General features: G+C 41.2%; 1 protein-coding gene across 2 annotated transcripts in view; it reads left to right on the forward strand.

The window, feature by feature from the left end:
* The window catches only part of INPP5A (inositol polyphosphate-5-phosphatase A), a 468,069-nt gene that overhangs the window by 322,096 nt on the left and 122,098 nt on the right, over positions 1 to 23,875 (forward strand). For both annotated transcript variants that reach the window (XM_056529200.1, XM_056529199.1), the window contains exon 9: positions 17,126 to 17,210. In XM_056529200.1, coding sequence (XP_056385175.1) covers positions 17,126 to 17,210 — 85 coding nt within the window. The remainder of the gene's footprint in view (positions 1 to 17,125; positions 17,211 to 23,875) is intronic.

A 23,875-nucleotide genomic window follows, 5' to 3' on the forward strand; every position in this document is an offset into this window, starting at 1 on the left:
CAGTGATTGGCTGACAGTGGGGACCAGACACAATGGAAACTGTATGCAGCTTAGTGTATATTTGTAAGTCTTAGACCATTTTTTTATTTTTATATTTTATTTGAATTTAAAATTAAATAGAAGTAACTCCCCAGATTAAAAAAACAACAACCTAGTCTTTGCAGGAAAGTGAGCCAACAAACTGCTGAAAAAGACTGAAACTGCCCTGTTTAATGGGGCTATCTGCAGACCCCAGTTTGTCGGCTGCTCGCCTCACATCTCCCTGTGCAATAGGTGATATGTGGCTGATTTATGGAATTGGTGCTTGTTTACAGTCAGCCTTTGGAGATATGCAGCCAATAACTTATTTTATTGGCCACACAAAAGATCCAATAGACCGATGAACAAGCAATAAAAGATCCAATAGACAGATGAACAAGCAATAATCAGCCTATGTAAAAGGGCCTTTAGATGGAACACATGAATTTGGGGTGGGGCTTAGCTAATGCTATGCACACGAGAGAAGGTAAGAGCATGGTCTCGATCTGCAATCTGTGAGCATGCTTCCTTCAGAGAGTCCATGCTGTGCTTGAACAGTAAATCAAGGTTTCCCTTTCTAACCCCCCATAACATTCTGGGCAGAATGGTTGTGTTGCGGTTTCCATTCACCTCATATCACCTTGCATGACCAGTGCATCAAAAACCCTCTTGCGCTGTGATTGGCCAGACAAGTAAGGGTAACTGACCCAACAAGTAAGTGAAAGAGTGCTAATGATTAAACAACCTAGTTCTGGTCCCTCCCTCTGAAATGGAGTGAATGATAATAATCCCCTCGATGGTGCACAGTTCTTGTTGTTGTTTTTTTTTTTTGCTCCAATGTACTAGACAGATGCAGCAGTTTATTAGGCTCGTGATTTTCTTTTCAGAAGTATTACATAGGTGGGGCTAGTTAGGCTTTACCCATATTGTTTGTCCATATGGCTAAAGTGGGGCAAAAAAGTATTTAGTCAGCCACCAATTGTGCAAGTTCTGTTCTTTTCATCAGAGGTATACCTCAACTATGAGAGACATAATGAGAAAAAAAAATCCATAAAATCAGTCAGATTTTAAAAGAATTTGCAAATTATGGTGGAAAATAAGTATTTGGTCACCTACAAATAAGCAAGATTTCTGGCTCTCGCAGACCTGTAACAACTTCTTTAAAGGGGTTGTGTGCTGCCCTGCAGTTCGGAGCTCCACTCACAGCATCCGGAAGTTTATTACTCCGAACGCTGTGTGCGGGCTTCTGTGTTCGCGGCCGCCGGGCGTGACGTCACGCCCGGCCCCTTCGTGACGTCTTGCCCACCCCCTCGTTACGTCACACCCGCCCCCTCTACCAAAGTCTATGGGAAGGGGGCGTGGCAGCAGGCGCGCCGCCTTCCCATAGACTTTCGTTGAGGGAGCGGGCGAGACGTCACGAGGGGGCGGGCGAGACGTCACTCCCGGCGGCTGCGAACACGGAGCCTGCACACAGCGTTCGGAGTAATGAACTTCCGGACTCTGTGAGCGGAGCTCCGAACTGCAGGGCAGCGCACAACCCCTTTAAAGAAGTTGTTACAGGTCTGCGAGAGCCAGAAATCTTGCTTATTTGTAGGTGACCAAATACTTATTTTCCACTTATAATTTGCAAATTCTTAAAAAATCTGACTGATTTTATGGACTTTTTTTTTCTCATTATGTCTCTCATAGTTGAGGTATACCTCTGATGAAAAGATCAGAAGTTGCACAATTGGTGGCTGACTAAATACTTTTTTGCCCCACTTTAGCCATATGGAAAAAAATATGGGTAAAGCCTAATTAGCCCCACCTATGTAATACTTCTGAAAAGAAAATCACGAGCCTAATAAACTGCTGCATCTGTCTAGTACATTGGAGCAAAAAAACAAAACAACAACAAGAACTGTGCACCATCGAGGGGATTATTATCATTCACTCCATTTCAGAGGGAAGGACCAGAACTAGGTTGTTTAATCATTAGCACTCGTTCACTTACTTGTCGGGTCAGTTACCCTTACTTGTCTGGCCAATCACAACACAAGAGGGTTTTTGATGCACTGGTCATGCAAGGTGATATGAGGTGAATGGAAACCGCAACACAACCACTGCTGCTAATGATTAACACTAGCCTGATTAACGCTCCTGCTGCACCCCGCTGTCATTACTGCGCAGAGAGAGATCGCTCTGCACGTAATGACGGGCAATACAGGGGCTGGAGCATCATTACCTCACGGCTCCGACCCTCGTGATGTCACGGCCAGCCCCCGTCAATATAAGTCTATGGGAGGGGGCGTGGCGGTCGTCACGCCCCCTGCCATAGACTTGCATTAAGGGGACGGGCAGTGATGTCATGAGGGGAGGAGCCATGACATCACGCTGCTTCGGCGCCCTGTATTGCCCGTCATTACGCACAGAGCGAACTCGCTCTGTGCAGTAATGATGGCGGGGTGCCGCAGCGGCGATCCCCGGGGTCCCCAGCAGCGGGACAGCGGCGATTTAACCTCTTATCCCCTATCCTTTGGATAGGGGATAAGATGCCAGGGGCGGAGTACCCCTTTAAAACTCCACTATGGCCAAGACCAAAGAGCTGTCGAAGGACACCAGAAACAAAATTGTAGACCTGCACCAGGCTGGGAAGACTGAATCTGCAATAGGCAAGCAGCTTGGCTTGAAGAAATAAACTGTGGGAGCAATTATTAGAAAATGGAAGACATAAAAGACCACTGATCTCCCTCGATCTGGGGAAAAGTGATCATGAGAACGGTGAGCAAAATTCCCAGAACCACCCGGCGGGACTTAGTGAATGACCTGCAGAGAGCTGGGACCAAAGTAACAAAAGCTACCATCAGTAACACACTACCCCACCAGGGGCTCAAATCATGCAGTGCCAGACATGTCCCACTGCTTAAGCCAGTACATGTCCGGGCCCGTCTGAAGTTTGCTGGAGAGCATTTGGTTGATCCAGAAGAGGATTGGGAGAATGTTATATGATCAGATGAAACCAAAGTAGAAGTTTTTGGTAAAAGCTCAACTTGAATGCTGAGTTGCATCCAAAGAACACCATACCTACTGTCAAGCATAGGGGTGGAAACATCATGCTTTTGGTCTGTTTTTCAGCAAAGGGACCTGGATGACTGATCCGCGTAAAGGAAAGAATGAATGGGGCCATGTATCGTGAGATTTTGAGTGAAAACCACCTTCCATTAGCAAGCACATTGAAGATGAAACCTGGCTGGGTCTTTCAGCATGGCAATGATCCCAAACACACCACCCGGGCAACAAAGTATTGGCTTCGTAAGAAGCATTTCAAGGTCCTGGGGTGGCCTAGCCAGTCTCCAGATCTCAACCCCATAGAAAACCTTTGGAGGGAGTTGAAAGTCTGTGTTGCTCAGCGACAGCCCCAAAACATCACTGCTCTAGAGGAGATCTGCATGGAGGAATGGGCCAAAATTCCAGCAACAGAAAACGTTTGACCTCTGTCATTGCCAACAAAGGGTATATAACAAACTATTGAGATGACCTTATGTTATTGACCAAATACTTATTTTCCACCAGAATTTGCAAATAAAGTATTTAATAATCAGACAATGTGATTTTATGGATTTTTTTTTCTCATTCTGTCTCTCATAGTTGGGGTATACCTATGATTAAAATTACAGGTCTCTCTCATCTTAAGTGGGAGAACTTGCACAATTAGTGGCTGAATAAATACTTTTTTCCCCACTGTATTTTGGCCCAGCGTGAATTAGTGTAGTACACTATTTCATTCAACTATATCCAGTAACAAAAAGTATAGTATGGTGTGTGTGTGTGTGTGTGTGTTTGGGGATTTTTTTATATTTTTTTATTTTTTTCAAATTTACTGCAGAATCTTGTGGTTGACAAATGGCATCAGATGGTATCTCACAGAGGCATCTATTTAACATTGCAATAAGCTTTTCCTAGGACACATATGAAACGGAGACCATAAATGTAATTTGAACAGAGCCTTAGTTGCATAATTTTAGGAAAACAGTCAAGCACATATAAGGCAACCAGAACTTGCCCCAGCAGAGTTCACTATGTAATGCAGCTTTTTACCATTAGGGTGTGATTCAGAAGGTAATGGGAAGAGATTTCCCCAGATCTCATTATATGGGGCTTTGTCCAGTCACCTTTAGCTGACCTTCTCCTGACAATGCTACAAGCCAGAGAAAGTCCTCTTTGTTGTAAATGTGGACAGTGGGATATTGCACAGTTCCCTTGCACCTAGCTGATATGCAAAGTTGTCCATTGTCTTGGGGCTATACAGGGTTCTCTCTGCGTCTCGCTGAACTGACAGAATGAAAAAAATAAGTATCTATCAAGTCTTCCCAGCTACTCTCACAAGATTCATATTTAAATGGGATCTTCCTAGATCAAAGCTTAAGAAATTAAGCTGATTGGTAAGTGTGGTCCCTAAAGCTAATAGTGTTTCACAGAAGAAGAATAGTTAGCTCGATTAAAAATAAACTTTTAATAGAATTTAGTAATAAGATAAATAGTCCTCAAAGTACAATAGTAATTAGTAATATGTATAGGTGAAGAGGAGCTCAGATGAGTGGTATTAGGCTCAAACCTTCACCTATTACAGCAAACAATAATCTTACAGAAAATAAACCGTGCCAATAAACACAAAATCAACATTAATCCCGACGCGTTTCCCCCCCTCCAAAATAGTGTGGAGTAATGTGGGGTTCATCAGGGGATGCAATTCTAGGAAAGAAAAAATGACCAAGATATGCAGCTGTCATATAATAACCGCCAGTTAGTATGGACTATAAGATGTATGGTCTGATAGGGACCACTCACTCAGACCCAAAGATACAGTCCTTGATGTGGGATGAATGACCTGGGTGGCCATATGATGATGGCTGGTCCCCTCCTGGCGGCAGCAGCAATGAAGCATTGTTTGTTAAATGGGTACTAAATGGGTGGGGGAAAAAGTTTTCAAATCAACTGGTGCCAGAAAGTTAAAAAGATTAAAAAATTACTTCTATTTCAAAATGTTAACCCTTCCAGTACTTATCAGCTGCTGTATGCTACAGATATATTTTTGAAGTTCTTTCCAATCTGACCACAGTGCTCTCTGCTGACACCTCTGTCCGTGCCAGAAACTGTCCAGAGGATGAGAGGTTTTCTATGAAGATATGCTTCTAATCTGGACATTTCCTGACACGGACAGAGGTGTCAGCAGAGAGCACTGTAGTCAGACTGGAAAGAACTTCATAATTTCCTCTGTAGCATACAGACGCTAAAAAGTACTGGAAGGCTTTGGATTTTTCAATAGAAGTAATTTACAAATCTGTTTAACTTTCTGGCACCAGTTGATTTGAAAACATTTTGTTTTCCACTTGTTTACACCAGAGTTCCCCCTTTTAAAGCACAGTGAGCTATGCTGTAAAAATTGTAATAATAATCCCCTATTACCGGTGTGAGTTTCTTTTAGGGTTAATGCATATTAATCTCTCTTTTGGACTTTGAAGGGAATTGGAATCTCATTGGACAAGGAAAATACTTTATTATTTACGGTTTTAGTATTTTCTCCAAATTTTAATTTTACATTTCAAAATGTTAAGGGGGAACATTTTTAGATTAGGGTTCTGGCAGGAAATAAGGTGGCAATTTTAGCACATGCTGTTTTGTGCTCATACTTGTGACTTTGTATTTTGCACAACTGTTTTTCAAAAAGTAGACAGAGCTTAGTGGCGAGGGCAGAGTATACACAACCCAACAGATTTACTCTAATTCATGCCAGAAATTGATGCACATTTGTAGCAGAAGACTACACCAGTTTATTTAAAGTAAATAAAAATGAGGTAACAATATGGTGAAACAATTACTCGTAAATCGAAGATTTGAATCCTAGAATTTGTGAACAGATGAGAATTATTCAACCCATTAAATTGGCCCAATGTTTTGAATAGTCCCTGGCCCTATCTTATAGGAAGGATAGTCTTATGCCTATCCCATGCATGCTTTAACTGCTTCACTGTATTTACAGCGACCACTTCTGCAAGAAGGCTATTCCATGCATCCACTACTCTCTCAGTAAAGTAATACGTCTTGATATTACGGCAGAAACTTTTGCCCGATGGTCTGTAATTGTGATTGTTGCCATTGTGCACTCTTAGGCTATTGTCACACAGCTGAATTTCTTCACAGAATTCTGCATGAAAATTCTGCAGTAAATTCCACAGTATTTCACTTCAATGGAATTCCTGCAGCAGAAATTCTGCTGTGTGAATGGGACAGCGGAATCCCATTAAAATGTATTAGCTATAAATTTATGCAGATTTTTCATGCAAAATTCCATGCAGAAATTCTGGCATGTGAACATAGCCTTAAAGTTTGTTCAAACACAGCAAATTTGTTGCATAAATTTATGTTTAAAGTTAGATCTGTTTGGGGTTATTCTGACAATGCATTTCTCTATACCCCATTCATAGGAATGAGATATGCATAAAATTCTAAAGCAAATCTGCTGATTCATGAATACTGGGGATAGTTGGCGGCTGTGAAATACCTTTTTGGTGGTGCTAATGTCCAGATCAAATGACAAAATATAGGCAACTTTAACCCCTTTACTCAATAGCTTGTTTTGACCTTAATGGCCAAGGCAAATTTTCTAAATCTGACATGCATCCACTTATTTGGTAATAATTTGGAACGCTTTCACTTATGAAAGCGATTCTGAGATTGTTTTTTCTTGACACATTGTACTATACATTAGTGGTAAATTTTGATTTGATATATTTAGCGTTTTTTGTATAAAAAAAATTTCTGCTCGTACGACAAATGGCCATGCTGCACCAAATTAATGATTAATTCACATTTACAATATGTCTACTTAATGTTCCCATTATTTGACAAACATTCTTTACTTTTTTAGAATGTAAGAGGATTTATAAGTTTTTAGTAGCAATTTTCTAGATTTTCAAGAGAATTGCAAAATCTGATTTTTTTCAGGGACCAGTTCAGCTCTGAAGTGGAATTGAGGGGCCTGTATTTTAGATACCTCCATAAATCTGCTCATTTTATAAGCTTCAACCCGTAAAGTAGTCAGAATGACATTAAAGTTGTTTATTAACCCTTTAGGTGTTTCACAGAAATAAAAGCAAAGTGGAGGCGGAATTTTAAAATTACATTTTTTTTTTTTGGTACGTTTTTCATTTTAATACATTTTTTTTTCTGTAACACAGTAGGGGTTGACAAAGAAAAAAAACTCAAGATTTATTCCCCGAATTCTGGCATACTTAGAAATATCCCATATGTGGCCTTTGTGTGCTACGTGTACAGGCCTGAGACATGAAGGCGTGCTGTGTGGATTTTAGGGCATCCTTTTAGTTTAGGATATTTTGTTGGCCTCATATAAAATTACAGGGGCCTTGGGGTGCAAAAATATTTTTGGGAGACAAGTTGACTTTCATTGGTACCATTCTGGGGTACATGTGACACAATGATAATTTTTTTAATTTTATTTTTTATAATCTATTCTGCGGTTGTTTTTATTTTTTTTAGGCCGTTTGTCATGCGTTAGAAATGACATGTTAACGTTACACTGCAGGTTTATACGATTACGGTGATACCAAATTTATATACTTTTTTTTAAATTTTAGTTCATTTATGGCATAAAAACTTTTGTCTTAACAAAAATCATCATGTTTGTAAGTCGCCGCGTTCTGAGAGCTGTAACTTTTCTTATTTCTTCACTGACGCAATTGTGTGTGGACTCTCTTTGGGGGTGTATTATACACATATATAATTTATTTTATAATTTTTTTCACATTCTTTTATTTTTCACTTTTTTTTATTCCAACTTTTTCACACTTTAGTTTTTTTTTACTATTATACACGTAATTCAATTGAGTACACATCTGTACTCTTGAATATGCCTATGTCTGTCAGTAGGTAGGGACGGATCGCTCATGTTGCCATGATAACGAAGGCCAGTGCTCCCTCCCTCTGTTACCCTAATAGACGATGTGGTCTCAGTGACCGCATCTACAGGGTTAACCCAGGATCGGAGAGAGGGAAGGAGGAGACCCACACCAGATCCCTGCTATTGGTCCGTCTGTACTGACGGACCAATAACCGCTATCGATGGCCGGGGACCGCTGCGATTGGTCCCTGGCCAGCTTAAGGGAGGCTTGACTATGCAGCACAGCCGAGCTCATTGTCAAAGCACCCGGCGGCGATGTGACAGTTTATTCTTATCAGGTACATGTACAGGGTGATGCGGGAAGTCATCTCTAATCATCACGTACATGTACCTGATTTTACAGGAAGGGGTTAAAGGGGTTATTCCCTGTGAACAGAATGTGGTGATCAATGGGAGTCTGACTGAGACCACCACTAATCACAAGGATGGTGATCATTTATCCTTTAAGTGAGTTTAGAGTCAGCATTCATGCTTGGTAACCAATTAATACATGTAATGTAAACAGACAGACTAGGGGAAATTTTTTTTTTTTCTTTTGAAAACTGCACCACACCTGTCCTCAGGTAGTGTGGGGTATTACAACTTGGCTCCATTCACTTCAATGGAACTAAGCTGCAATACCACACACCACCTGAGGTGGTGTTTTTCTAATCCTCTGTTAGTATGTTGTTACAATGTTAAGAAGTCCCATAGAGAATGGAGTGGCCCTTTAGCATGCACAGATTGTGATCAGTGAGCATTCTAGTCAGAGAAGGCACATTTTGGGCTGTTGAATCTAGATCGTGGTTATCTTTGGAACCACAATCATCTCTTTATTACAGCGAGAGGGGTTACCATACAAACAATCATTTTATCTACATATCTGTGCCCCAATACATTGTTTTTTATGGTGTTCTATTTTCCAGGCAAATAGTATAGATTTTTACTTATTTATTTTAAATTGAAGGTGTGTGTGGAGGGTGGTTTCTATGAAGTAAAATTTCACTACATTTTCACTATTTAACATACCTACCTGATGCCCATAAATATTAGCTAATAACATTTATCTCATGCAATATTCCTTTTCCAGGAAATTGGTTATTTCACTTGGACAACCTTCCCATTTTTTTTCTTAAAATTTATATAAAAAGGGAGAAAAAAAAAGACGCAGACTCTTTTATTGGTGTCAAGCCAGAATGAATTGGCCAGAGGAAGCATGTTTATAGACTGTGTGAAGAACTTTGTCTTTGTGTGGGAATGTTGGTGACACTGTTGTGGTTTGCTTGAATGAACTGCAATGACGCGACTAATAAGGTACCCTGCTGAGAACCACAGAGGGGCTTATTCAGACCTCCCAGCTCAGCTATTCAGCTCTAGTTCAGTGTGGCTAATTTTTCTCATTCCTTCAATTCTTTGGGCTCCTTTAAAAACAGTAAAGTCAACTTTCACACCGAATGTCTGATAAGTGCTTTAGGAAATAATCGTGTAAACAGAATGTTACCTTCTGACCTGCAGCTGATACCTTGGTCTGGGACAAAACCCTCAAGGCTATTGCATTAGACATGGCTATTAGAGGAATAATACAGATGATCCTCCTTACAAAGTACCCTGAGAAATAGTTTAGCTAAATCAGTGTGCCCCTTGTCACATTGAGTTATGCTCAGCCGCCTCCCACTTTAAATTGCTTGCATTTGTCTGAGACTCGCTTTTTTTTCATCCCCATACATATCTGGAGAAAGTGTCACTGTCATTCCTTGATGCATGTTAGTCGAAGTTTTGTTCTCCTTTTACTGAAATAAAGCTGGGTTGTGGAACTATGGCTGTGAAAATGTTCAAGAATAGGGAAACAAACTTTAACTATATAAATTCATGTTTTAATTTTTGAAACCTTATCGGGTGGGGGGGGGGGACACGTTTTAGTTTGATTTATTTTTTATTTTTTAACTACTGGTTACTTTTGCGACAGTGACATTTAAATTATCCAAAAATATCAATATTGTAGAATTAATGATGTATCAACTGTGGCTTAACCCTTAATCACTTGATAAGCTCAGCGATCATTGAATTTCGAGCAGGCTTAGGAGCAGAGCCAGCTCTGTTCACAGTGGGTACCAACACTTCCCTGCAATACTGGGATCAGACTTCAGTGTGTGCTCCTGTCTAACTTGCTGCAATTATTATTTAAGTGTGGCATCGGTCAGGAGTTTATGGCATCCGAAGGCTCTCTCTAGGCCTCTATGCCTGCCATGGCAGATCTGCTAAGGCTGCATTCACACCACATTTTTGCAATACAGTTCCCGTATCAGGTTTTTGATGTAAAATGGATTCCTCAAAACCTGACTAAACTGTATCAAAACATATGTACAAATTTTAATCCGCTAACGGTTGAAAACCGTGTACGATTTGAAAAATTATGTCCAATCGCATCCGTTTTTTAAGAAAAAAATGTGTACTTTTTTAACTTTTCACTCCATTATGAATAAAGTTTCACTTGTTTGAGTTAAAAACCGTATGGTGCAAACCGGATGTTAAAAAAAAAAAAAATAAAAAAAATAAATGGTTTAATCCGTTTTTTCACCCCCACCAACAATCGGAGTAGCCTACCACGATTTTGGGTATGGGAAAAAATGGACAAAACTGTACAAGACTCAAAACGGATGCAACTGGATGCGTCTTTTGGCATACGGTTTTCAATATGGTTCTGTACGCTTTTCATATTGAAAACGTATGCCGGAACTGTATTGCAACAACGTGGTGTGAATGCACGCTTATACATCCTGCATCAGGTAGGTTGTACTACTTGATCACAGATTTAACAGTTCACTTTCATACAATATTATACCGTGTACAGAAACTCTTGATAAAAAAAAAAAAATCTAAGCAAAAATAAGTACCCAGTTTTAATTAGTAAAAGAAAAAAAGATGATCCCCTTTAAAGATTTGTTAAATCTTCAAACTAACTTTGGCTTTGCATGTTCTTATTAAACAGTTTGGTTTTTTGACTTCTGAACCTTGCCAACTGCTGAGCTCAGCAATGTTCAAAGCCCCATAGAGAATGAATGGAGAGCTGGCTGCACAAATGGTGTATTCCATTCTTCCATGGAAGAGGTTTCATCCATTTTCCTTATAGGTGAGAGTCCGCATGTTAAGAAGTAACTCTAGTGGTCCAATCTGTGACTAGTTGTGTGGGTGATTCTGTATGCTGAAAGTGACATTTTGGCAAGGGGCATCTATATGAGCTTAGCCTTATGTCCGCCATTAACCCCTCAGATGCTGTGATCAATACAGATCACGGCATCTGCAGCAGTGCGGTACTTTGAATGAATGGCCGGCATGGTGGCCGGAGGTCCCCTCACCTGGCTCCGGCCTTCTCCCGGGGTCTTCTGCCGTTCCAAAAAGAGGAGGTGTGTCCTGCAAGCTAGGTGGGGGCCCCAGGAAGGGGGAATAAGGAGCCCCGTTATGAGGTTTCAGAGCGGACAGTGGATGGGTGGAGGTCGTCAGTATGGCCCCTTGAGGGGATGGTTCCACCGGCCCTCTAGGAGAGGAGGGACCCGAGTGCCAGCAGGGGGAGGCAGGTGCAAGAGCCAGTTGGGGCCCAGGACCCGACAGAGGCACGGTGCCAAAATCTGCAGCAGGCGGAGAATCATGCATCACTGAGAGTGGGGGCCAATCCCTTTGTGATCTGCAGGGGTGGCTGAGAGAAGTGTGAGGAGGAAGCAACAGGATAGGGGTCCACAATGGAAGAAGGCAGTTGGAGGGCCCCGAGGAGGGCAGGCCAGGCCCAGGTGCCCACAGGCTTGCATCAGTGGAGGAGGAGGGACAAGGCCCCGGAAGGTCCCCTGCAGCAGGAGGCTCATGGAGTACAGCCCGGGAGACTGGGGCAGATGATGAGTCTCCTACTTGGGATGGAGGTCCCGACGGCCCCCTGGCAGCCAGGAGCGGAGAGCGGGAGGCAGTCAAGGAGTAGTGGCGGCCATCTTCCTGTGCAGTACAGGCTGCTGGAGCCAGGGAGGCTGCACGTCGCAGCTGAGGGGTCAGCTACTGTTTCATCATCAGTGCAGGCCGGATCCGGACTGCTCCACAATTGCAGGCACTGGAGCGGAGTCGGCCACCATTGCACCGTCGGCACAGAGGAGCTGCGGCAGGGCTGAGATTCCTGTATTTCTCAGCATCAAAGAAAGAAGACTTTGGTCACCTGCTCTCACCTGCTATTACCTATACTGAAAGCTGATTGGTTGTTACTCAGCTACTTTGCATTTTTTTTTTTCTCTGTAACTTACTTTTATTAACCCTTACTGTGCTGCTATCGAAGTAGTAAAGAAGGAAATTAGTAAAAAGGTCCTGGTGGGGTGAGGAGCGCCTGCTCAGGGCTTTAGCTTTTGTGTTTTTTTTCTGTGTCCTCCCCATATATTTCACCGGATTCAAGCCTTTTGGAAGGGGTGAGGGACCGAAGCTCCTTCAACAGGAGTTCTCATGCGTCTATGGCAGGCCACGCCCCCAATTTTGGACTTATTTATTTTTATTTTATTTTTAAGTTTAAGTTGTTCACCATATGGTATAATTAACATTATAAATTGATATTTCGAACATTTACGCACACGGCGATACCAAATATGTTTTACATTTTTGTGTACGCTTTTTGGGGGTGAAGAGGGAAAAGGGACGATTTACAATTTTACTGGGGGAGGGGATTTTTCACTTTTTATTATTTTTTTTTTTATACACATGACCCCATAGGGGACGATTTACTGCAATCAGTTGATTGCTACTACGGTCCAGTGCTATGCATAGGGCATACCATTGATCAGTGTTATCGGCAATCTTCTGCTCTGGTCTGTTTGATCTGAGACCAGAGCAGAAGACCCCAGGAGACGGATGGAGGCAGGTGAGGGGACCTTCGTCCGCTATTATAGATCGGATCCCCGCGGAAGCACCGCGGGCAATCGAATCATCCATTTTAATGGATGGTTAATGGCGGACATAAGCGCGATCGCTGATGTCCGCCATTACTGGCTGGTCCCTGGCTGCTGACAGTAGCCGGGACCTGCAGTGCATGATGCAAGCACCGTTCTGACGCTCGCGGTCATGTACAGGATGTAAATGTACGTCATGGTGCATTAAGTCCCACCACACCATGATGTACATTTGCATCCAATGTCGTTATAGGGGTACTCCCGTGGAAAACTTTTTTTTTTTTTTTTTAAATCAACTGGTGCCAGAAAGTTAAACAGATTTGTAAATTACTTCTATTAAAAAATCTTAATCCTTCCACTACTTTTTAGGGGCTATATACTACAGAGGAAATGCTTATCTTTTTAGATTTCTCTGATGTCCTGACCACAGTGCTCTCTGCTGACCTCTGCTGTCCATTTTAGGAACTGTTCAGAGTAGGAGAAAATCCCCATAGCAAACATATGCTGCTCTGGACAGTTCCTAAAATGGACAGCAGAGGTCAGCAGAGAGCACTGTGGGAGAGTACCCCTTTAAGAGGTTAACTTCCTGCTTAGATGGCAGTTTAGGAGCTTCATATGTGAGGACAGGTTCCCTTTAAATCTCTTCACAACCTAAATACAAAGTTGTTTTTTGTTTTTTTTTAATTTTATTAAATCTTTCTATTTAAGGGTGCTACGTTTTGAAGGAATTGTCCCTGTAAACATCCTCCAGGTTCTCAAGAGCCATTAGGAAATTTGCCTTTTTAAGCTCTCCCCATGATGTATTGTGATATTTTTATATACAGCTAACATTGTTACTAGTTAACCTCCTGCTCACCCTTTGTAGAATGAATCATGCTATCTGGCTGCATGTTGTTATGATGTATCCCTTGTACCATTTACCAATGGATGCCCTCACAGGGACAACTTATGACTTCTTCATGTGATAACATTTATAAAATCCTTAGCTGCAGCCATAAAGCTGCAAAATAGAGGAAGCCGTTTTAATTTATCATGGCTTTATGTATTTTGCTTATCGTTCCTGAGTCCTTACGATTCAGCCATTGTATGATCTTCATTCTGCAGCTCTTTCTAGGTGACGAGCACTCTACGGAGCGCATACCAGAGACTGCGTTATAATTTGATAGATATGGGATATAGTGTACAGGAAAAGTTAATTTGTAGTAAAATGTTTATTTACAGCCCAGATTATATAAATTCAAATTATAGTAAACTCATCATTTACATTGCACAGAGTATAATGCAGGCGTGTAGTAATATGAATGAAAGTGGGTGCAATGGCTACCTCTGCACTTTCCTAAGTATTATATGTAACATAAGGTAGGTATGGACCCTGTTAGGGTGCTTTCATGCCATTTTTTTTTCCTCAATGACCTACATCTTGCGGGAGTATCTCACACCCTCTACCTACATATCCATGTTGTAAGCATGCTGACACTCAACACCAGATTCAGCTAGTAACTCGATTCGGGTAATTTTCCAACCCATCCAACTTTTGGCCCAGGCAGAAAATCATAGACAAAATGGTGGAAAATCCAGCTCACCAAAAATAATGTGGAATATTAAAAACTACCAACTTTAATGACTATGCATTAAAACCCTATTTAAAAAAAAATGCAACATGTCACGTAAGAAACGTGGGCTATTTGCCCTTAATTATGGCTAATGCTAATTAATGCTAATACGGCATTGGTGTTTTCACGTTTCTTACATGACATGTTAAGTTTTTTTATTGGGTTTTAATGCATATCATTAAAGTTTGTAGTTTTAAATTTTCCACATTTTTCAGGAGCTGGATTTTCCACCATTTCATCTGATACGTGGGACACTGCCGGCGGTTTTCCGTGCTTTTGACTACTCCGGTGATGCCACTAGTACTTTCATGCAGACTGATCGTGAGCTGACTTGCGTCATTTTTTCTTTTTTAGGGTATGTTCACACTGTGGAATTCCGCGAGCGGAATTCCGCAGTTTGAACTTAACATTAGTGTGAATGGGTCTCCGCGAGACCCTTCCACACTGCGAATTTCAGCTGCGGACAATTCCGCCGCTGAAATTGTTCTACGCAAAGAAAGAACATGTTCATTCTTTGCGTGGAAGTCCGCGAGCACTGCATAGCCGTCAATGGTGACGGCGCAGTGCCACGTGGTCCTTCCGCTGCTCCCGGCTGCCAGTCTCAATCTCCGCTCGCTGAATTCAGCGAGCGGAGATTCCGTTCACACTCTGTAGTGTGAACATACCCTTACTGAAAATCCTAGTCTATTGGGGTTTTCAGTCCAGGTGAAAAGTTTGATTTGGTTGCTGGATTAAAGGGGAAAGGTACATAGGCTTCTAATTCTTGGTTTTAACTGGTCAGCTAATGTGTTGATTAAGAGAAAGCAATGTCAAACCCTGACATACGAATTTAAACCTGAGACTGGGGTCATTTTTACCAATTTTTTTATTTTTATTTTATAACTCAAATTGTATTATGCTTGTTGGTTGTCTCAAATTATATAGGTGACCACTTTCTTCTAAGAACAACACTACTCATTGGCTGTGAATAGTATTGCATAAAATTTTATAGGAATAAACTGCAATACATACTGGATTCATAATGGTTACTTATTTTTGTTCTGATTTTTTTTTATAAATCATAAAGAGTTTCTGTACACAGTTACTAATGTATGGATTCAAACTGTGCTGTCCTTGACATGGGAACGGTTTTAGGTAGCCACATGCTGACACTAGTCCAGTTGAATGGGGATAATCCGTAAACAAATCTGAAGCATGACAAGATAAAATCTGCAACAGAAATCCGCTCTTCCTTGGATTTCGGTCATGGAATCTGCAATGGATTTTTCCTGTTGAACAATGTTACGTGATCGTAACCCCAAGTATGTCTGGGAAACTTATGTGAAAAGTGCAAACATACGGCTAAACTTCCTGTAACAGTGTTTGAGCTATATGTACATAAAGTTCAGATTTTGCCAGGTTTTATTTTTTTTGTCAGGGAGATAGTCTTTTGGCCTCCCGCCTTTGCTGAAGAACATTTCCCACTATATACAGCCTACAAAGGCATAGCTGGAATATGGAGGGCTGCCTCAGTGTCTTCAGGGCAAAGTGTCATCTTCGTAACCGAAGTGAAACTTATCATTTTTATGAAATCCCTAAATGTGTAAAAGTAATGTAATTGAGCTTTAATTAACTGATTTCTTTTTGTTTCTGGTCCGAGTTTTTTTTCTTTTTTTTTCTTTGACTCCATCATTTTTGACTTGTGATATCCATTTAGTTAACAAGCCGTAAGTAGCAGTTCTTTGGCAAGAAGTGTCAATTTTAAAAAAATGACTTTGGGGAAAAATTAGCTGCACATACCTTCCTTGAAAAATCAATTTATTTAAAAAGCAATCCGTCACGCCTTTCTGCCACTTCACCAACATTCATTATTTTTATGTTAGCTGTAAATGACCTTGAGCAATGCCAAAAATCGAAATGAATTACTGAAATTGGCAAAGGCCAAAATGTCTTTGTTTAAAGTTAATGTGTTATGAATTGTGGTATGAACCTAACAGGAATGGTTAGATCTTTTGTAGAGAAATGTACTGATGTTTTTTTGACCGGTATTGACACCTGCTTTGAAGTGTATATGACATAGATTCTAGTTGAAGTTGAGATATATTTCAGGATATTCAGTCTCCATTTCATCATCTTGTAGTCTATTGCCTTAAATTTCTTGTCACAATTTTTTCTACAAAATAAGTGCATGACACTTGGTCTAAAACTGTGTTTCCAAGTGCAGTCCTCAAGTATCCCCAATATATAAGAATCTTAAATTCTTTTTGGTGGACCAATGTTACCGTACAGAGATTGACCATAAAACTGAATTGTCTTAAAACATAATTTATACTTTTATCTCAGAAAACTGGATGAGAACATAGGTGACAACCCAATATGGAGATACAATGAAGACCACATAACTAGAGGCTTGAGCAGAAAATCTACCTAGTTGTGCAAAACGGAACATATTACTGAAATTTCTGAGTAGAGTTTTTCCAACTTGACAGAAGATAAATATTATATTTCTATATTCCATACTTGTTGAAATTTCTTATATTTTGCTTAATGCTTGTCATGTTTAGTCATTCAGACTTTTTTTTAATTCTCGTAAAAATGATGTATTCTTTTAATCCATAAAACAAAACAGAATACTGTAATATGACTGACATTCTTTCATCATTCAGTATTACAGATCATCGATTTGAGAAAGTTCCCTACTTTGTCTTTGGAGATTTTAATTTTCGACTGGATTTAAAATCTGTGGTAGAGGTAAGCCTTGCAACGTTTTGTTAAATGTGGTTTGTACCTATTGAAATTTCTTGCATGTATGTGAAAGGTAATGGTTCGCTTATTGCTCCGGTTCCTCCATCCATTATTTTCCCCCCTTGTTCCATGCCCTAAAAGCATCTTTTATCCAGTATGGCTTTTTAATATGCAATGAATAATCCTATTAAAGATCTCGTGAACATTTCTATCATAAGTCCTCACAGCCTCGGAGAAGGTTCCATCTAACTCGACAAGTAATGTGATTATTGCTCCGCTACCACTGGTATCATAGAGCTTCGGTTTTGTTGTGCAGTGCTTTGGGTTTAGGATCAGCACGTGGTAATGACCGCTCAACCAACTGCTATGCAGTAAGACTTGAGCTCTGTGATACCAGCAATGGTGTAGGAGTTAAGATGGTTAGTATAGGATATTTTTGTTTAGAGCACCAGTTAGAAAAAAAAAAATTGTTCCCCAGACAACCCCTTTATGCAGTTGTCTTCTGTTCCCTTTATGAAATTCTGCTTATTTGCTTTCCTATAGCTTTTTCCTCTCGACCATTTCTGGTCTGTGTAGGCACAGAGCCACCATTTTATAAAATGCTTTTACAAAATGCTTTTTTTACTTATGAACAATTTGCATATTTTACTAGATTTTTTTTCGACTTCTACCCTATTAAGTTTTTTTTTTCCTATTATGCCACAACGATGAAATGTATATGGATTGCTGGGTCTAGAATAAATATTCATATTTTGGATTTCAAAAACGCCCATTTCAGTGCTTGATGGATTTTTGAGATGGCATTTTACAGTGGTTTCTCACCTGCATTTTTTTGGCAGGCGAAACATCAGTATGAAAAGACAAGTATGCATCTGATAGCAGCCCAATTTAGCTCTACAGCTTAAGATCCAGTAACAATGCTTTTAGATACAGGTAGCTAGATCAGTAGCAACCACCTTGTGCCAAGTCGACAGTTTATGAAGCTTTTGTGTAATTTATTTCTCACTAATATTTAATTCATTGGTCAAATTGGTAATAATGTTAAAAGGTTTGTGTAAATTCTTTTTTTTCTTTTCTTCAATTTGCAGGACTACAGTGCAGTTTCCCATATAGGTATATTTGTGGTGCAGCTTTGCTACCATGGCCAAAGGATTGTGACCAAGTGGATATAACATGTTTGAGTTACAATAGGCTCATCCAACTTAAAGAGGTACTCCACCCCTGGACATCTTACCCCCAGCGGAGGGATCCCCGCGATATCTACTGCTGCACCCTAGACATCCTGTGCCTCGGAACGAAATTCGCTCCGTGCCGGATGACTGGCGATGCAGGGCGTAGGCTCGTGATCTTACGGCCACACCCCCTCAATGCAAGTCTATGGGAGGGGGCATGACAGCCATCACGCCCCCTCCCATAGACTTGCATTGTGGGGGTATGGCCATGATGTCACAAGCCTCCGGCACTGCACTAAACACCCTAAACGAATGCCGGATGCAGCAGGGAGATCGCGGGGGTCCCTTGTGGTGGGACCAGATCAGACATCTTATCCCCTAAGGATAAGATGTCTAGGGGCAGAGTACCCCTTTAAGGTGGCGATACTTATAAGATAGAGTGATTGTTGAACAGCCGTTAAATGCAAAATCATTTCACAGACAGACACACACATTTTAGACCATTAGTGTTGTTTAAACGGTCCATACCTGTTCAGTGACACAGGGGGGCAGGGGGAAGGACTAAAAATCTTTCTGAGAATACTCTTAGAACATTCTTTTCTTAAAAAAAAAATATTTTTTTTTTTTACGGAAGCGCTTTCTTACGGGAAAGATATGAAGACTATCGTAAAAAACATCTGACACAACAGATTTCTTTCTAAATGATGTCATCAGTCTGCTAAACAATGTTTTGTTATTCATCCAGTAAAATTTGATGTCCGAGCCTCTGCATAGGCAATCTGTATTAAATCATCAGACCTTCCTAAATCAGCTATCTGAGAGGGGCCATAATGTGAGCGCCGCAGACTATTCAATATTTAGTAGCCCTCGTGCTTTTAAAGGCCATTTAGGTGGACAGGTTATCACTGCAGTTCCTAGCACCACTGCATGGGCAATTGTAAGGACCCTGTGGTGCTCACATGAGTGCTGCAGCTTTTTGGCACTGCTGATTGGTGAGGAGTCAGTCTTCTTCCGGACCAGTATTTATGACCATTATTACATTTCACGTGACTAGAAAAGTTTTGGTTTACTGTCGGTTTTCATCAACTTTTAATCCTATAGGTATTGACACTGTTAGTTGTGTCCTGACCACTCTAAATGCACTAAACAAGAAGTTACAGAGATAAGATTCTTAACACTGACTCCATTATAGCTTACTATTCTGTAGTATTTCTATAACCGGGGGAGAACACTTTATTTTTTTCATAAAAATAAATAAATGAATCTGAAAATAAAAAAAAATGGCTGCACAGCTCTGGCAAATAAACATGTCTTCATTGCTCTGTTACCCTGCACACCTAATCAATTGCTGGGTGTTTTACACCTCTGTAATTGGTGTCTACCCTCAGCGGAGGAGATAGTGTACCTGTAGCTGAGCGTCATTATTCTTCTAATCGCCTCTACAACAGCTGTGTTTGCTCTTCTGGTTCATACTTTTGTACCTTGTTTATGGCCATTTCAGACAATGCTGGTGTGTAAGTAATTAGCTTACTGTAAATCATCCCGCATTGCCGCCCAAGTGGTCGTTTAGTCATTGAAAAGAAGAATCGCCTTTTTAGCTTGGAGATCTCTCAGCCATGCCTTTTTACAGTGTTTCATTGTCATATAGAAATGTGGGTGTTCTGGGAAAAAAAAAGGCAGGTTGTCAACATTCCACTCGGAGTTGTGATACTTTGGAAGGTACAAATGTCAAGTAGTCAAAACACAACCAAAACACTCCTTTTTGACAATGCTATACTAATATATTAAAAAATGATCTCAAGAAAAGACATACATATCAGTCAGTATATTCTGTTCTGTTTACAATTATAGTTATTAGTCTGTTTTATACAAAATAGTGGTTATTTTATGGATTAGCTGTTCCATTCCCTTTACAGTAGTTTAGCAAGAGTTCAGTTTATCTGCGGTGTCTCCATAGGGGGAATGAAACATTACACACACTCTTGAAGTTATTTGGTTGTCTGTATAATGCATGTTGAGTCTTCCAGACGCTGTTTGTAGCCATTCTCTAACAGATGAGGATCCTCCACTCCCAGAGGCGTAACTTGAAGATGCAGGGCCCAATTGCAAAATCCGTAACAGGGCCCCCAGCTATATAATGATTTATTTGTGGTACTAGTCCTATATAAGTTAATGGCCCCCTTAGGCTCCAGGTCTGGGAACACCCTATTCACCCCACTATAGCTGCCCTCCCCACCCCATCAAGTCTTCATTGTAAGAACATCTCTGTACAAATATCATCTGATTTGTATAATTGTGGAGTTAAATGCTTACCTACCAGTTTCCTTTTTGAAACCTATAACTTGAATGGGCACTGTCAGATACAAAAACTTTTTATATGTTGTACATCTTGGCAAAACATTAACCTTTCTAATATACACTGCTCAAAAAAATAAAGGGAACACTTAAACACAATGTAACTCCAAGTCAATCACACTTCTGTGAAATCCCACTGTCCACTCAGGAAGCAACACTGATTGACAATCAATTTCACATGCTGTTGTGCAAATGGAACAGACAACAGATGGAAATTATAGACAATTAGCAAGACACCCCCAATAAAGGAGTGGTTCTGCAGGTGGTGACCACAGAACAATTCTCCGTTCCTATGCCTTCTGGCTGATGATTTGGCTTTTTAATGCTGGCGGTGCTTTCACTCTAGTGGTAGCATGAGATGGAGTCTACAACCCACACAAGTGGCTCAGGTAGTGCAGCTCATCCAGGATGGCACATAAATGCGAGCTGTGGCAAGAAGGTTTGCTGTGTCTGTCAGCGTAGTGTCCAGAGCATGGAGGCGCTACCAGGAGACAGGCCAGTACATCAGGAGATGGGGAGGAGGCCATAGGAGGGCAACAACCCAGCAGCAGGACCTTTATGCAAGGAGGAGCAGGAGAAGCACTGCCAGAGCCCTGCAAAATGACCTCCAGCAGGCCACAAATGTGCATGTCCACTCAAACGGTCAGAAACAGATTCCATGAGGGTGGTATGAGTGCCCGACATCCACAGGTGGGGGTTGTGCTTACAGCCCAACACAGTGCAGGACGTTTGGCATTTGCCAGAGAACAAAAAGATTGGCAAATTCGCTACTGGTGCCCTGTGCTCTTTACAGATGAAAGCAGGTTCACGCTGAGCAAATGTGACAGACGTGACAGAGTCTGGAGACGCCGTGGAGAACCTTCTGCTGCCTGCAACATCCTCCAGCATGACCAGTTTGGTAGTGGGTTCGTAATGGTGTGGGTGGCATTTCTTTGGGGGGAGGGGGACGCACAGCCCTCCATGTGCTTGCCAGAGGTAGCCTGACTGCCATTAGGTACAGAGATGGGATCCTCAGACCCTTGTGAGACCATATGCTAGTTAGGCTGGCCCTGGGTTCCTTCTAATGCAAGGCAATGCTAGACCTCATGTGGCTGGAGTGTTCCTGCAAGAGGGCCTTCCGCATTGATGCTATGGACTGGCCCGCCCGTTCCCCAGACCTGAATTCGACTGAGCACATCTGGGACATCATGTCTCACTACATCCACCAACTCCACGTTGTACCACAGACTGTCCAGGAGTTGGGAGGATATCCCTCAGGAGACCATCCGCCACCTCATCAGGAGAATGCCCAGGCGTTGTAGGGAGGTCATACGGGCACATGGAGGCCACACACACTACTGAGCCTTATTTTGACTTGTTTTAAGGACATTACATCAAAGTTGGATCTGCCTGTATGTGGTTTTCCACTTTGATTTTGAGTGTGACTCCATATCCAGACCTTCATGGGTTGATAAATTTGATTTCCATTGATAATTTTTTGTGATTTTGTTGTCAGCACATTCAACTATGTAAAGACGAGTGTATTTCATACGATTAGTTCATTCAGATCTAGGATGTGTTAGCTTAGTGTTCCCTTTATTTTTTTGAGCAGTGTACTTTCCTTTTTATAGGAATCATGGCTTATAAAATCATGGCTTTGTCCAAGCTGAAGCACAGGCATGAACAAAGTCCAGTAAGTTAGGGTGGGCTAGAACTCCTGTGCTCTCTCCTGTCTGATAGGACAGGAGAAAGCACAGAGGAGTGCTATCAGACAAGAGAGAGCACAGAGGAGTTCTATCGGACAGGAGAGAGAGGAGTGCTAACCCACATCACTTACTGGACTTTGTTTATGCCTGTGCTTTAGCTTGGACAAAGTCATGATTTCTATAAAAAGGAAATAAAATTTTCTTAAGTATATTAGGTTAATGTTTTGCCAAGATGTACAACATATAGAAAGTTTTTGAATCTGACAGTGCAAATTTAAAGGGGTAATCCCCATTTATATTTTTTATCCCCTATCCAAAGGATGACGTCACTGTCACGCCCGCTAGTGATGCCATGTCCCCTCCATTAATGACTAGGGGAGGGAACGTGGCATGATGTCACTGGGGAGCGTGGCCGTGACATCACATCTCTGTCTTGGAGGCAGCGCCCGGGACAGAATGCCAGGGGCTGCACAGAGATCGAGGGGGTCCCCAGCAGCGGGACCCCTGCGATCATACATCTTATCCCCTATCCTTTGTATAGGGGATAAGATGTATAAACCCAGAATATTCCTTTAATGGACACTTCTAACCTGACAGATTCCTTGATGTTAAGGCATTCACGAGACTGCAACCAATGTCCTTTCACTCTCATGATCAGTGAGCGTCTTAGAGGTCAAAGCTTTACTGATTGTAAAATGACCTATCCTAGTGATGTGCCAAGATAGGAATAATCTGTTGGTGAAGAAATGGATGCATCAGTTATTCATGTTTTCCATTTCAGCTCGGTCTGTCCCATCATCTGTATTATTAGCTAAATTAGAGAGGTTTGTTTAAGAAGTTTTATTACGTCCTGTTATTGTGTTAGTAGCTCAATGGAAGCAGAACCACTTACCCAGCGAAAACAATGATATTCACAAATGTGCTTGGGTCACCTATTAAGGACTAGATTCAGATTCACATGAATAAAGACTGGATTATTTGTCAGGTCTCTTTTGTTGTGTGGAATTAGAGGAGGAGGCGGTGTGAGTGAAATATAGCAGCATCTCCCTGTCAGTGACCATATCAATGACTGACTGTCAATCACTGCATTGCCTGCTTCCCACTGAGTCTCCTGAAGACCACACAGGATCATGCATTGTGAGCTATCAGCCGATGTCCTAAGCATTTGTATGAAATATTTCCACCAAGTGAATTTTTTTTCCTATGTAGTCATTTTTTGTTGCGTAAGTGATTACCTAAAGAGACAAACTTTACTGGAAAGTTGCACTTATTAGTTTTAGAGCAGAAGTAGGGTCATGACCCCAATTTGCAAATGTGTTAAACGTCTACACATCAGTGTCTTGGGCTGGTTGACTTGTAGCCCTTTTTAAGATGCTTCCTTCCCATGTCTCAGTGAAGACCAGTGTCCGTGATTGATGCATTATGCATATACGAGTATTTTTTTTAAATTTTTTTTATT

Source organism: Hyla sarda, chromosome 7, assembly GCF_029499605.1.
Source record: "Hyla sarda isolate aHylSar1 chromosome 7, aHylSar1.hap1, whole genome shotgun sequence".
Lineage (NCBI taxonomy): Eukaryota > Metazoa > Chordata > Amphibia > Anura > Hylidae > Hyla > Hyla sarda.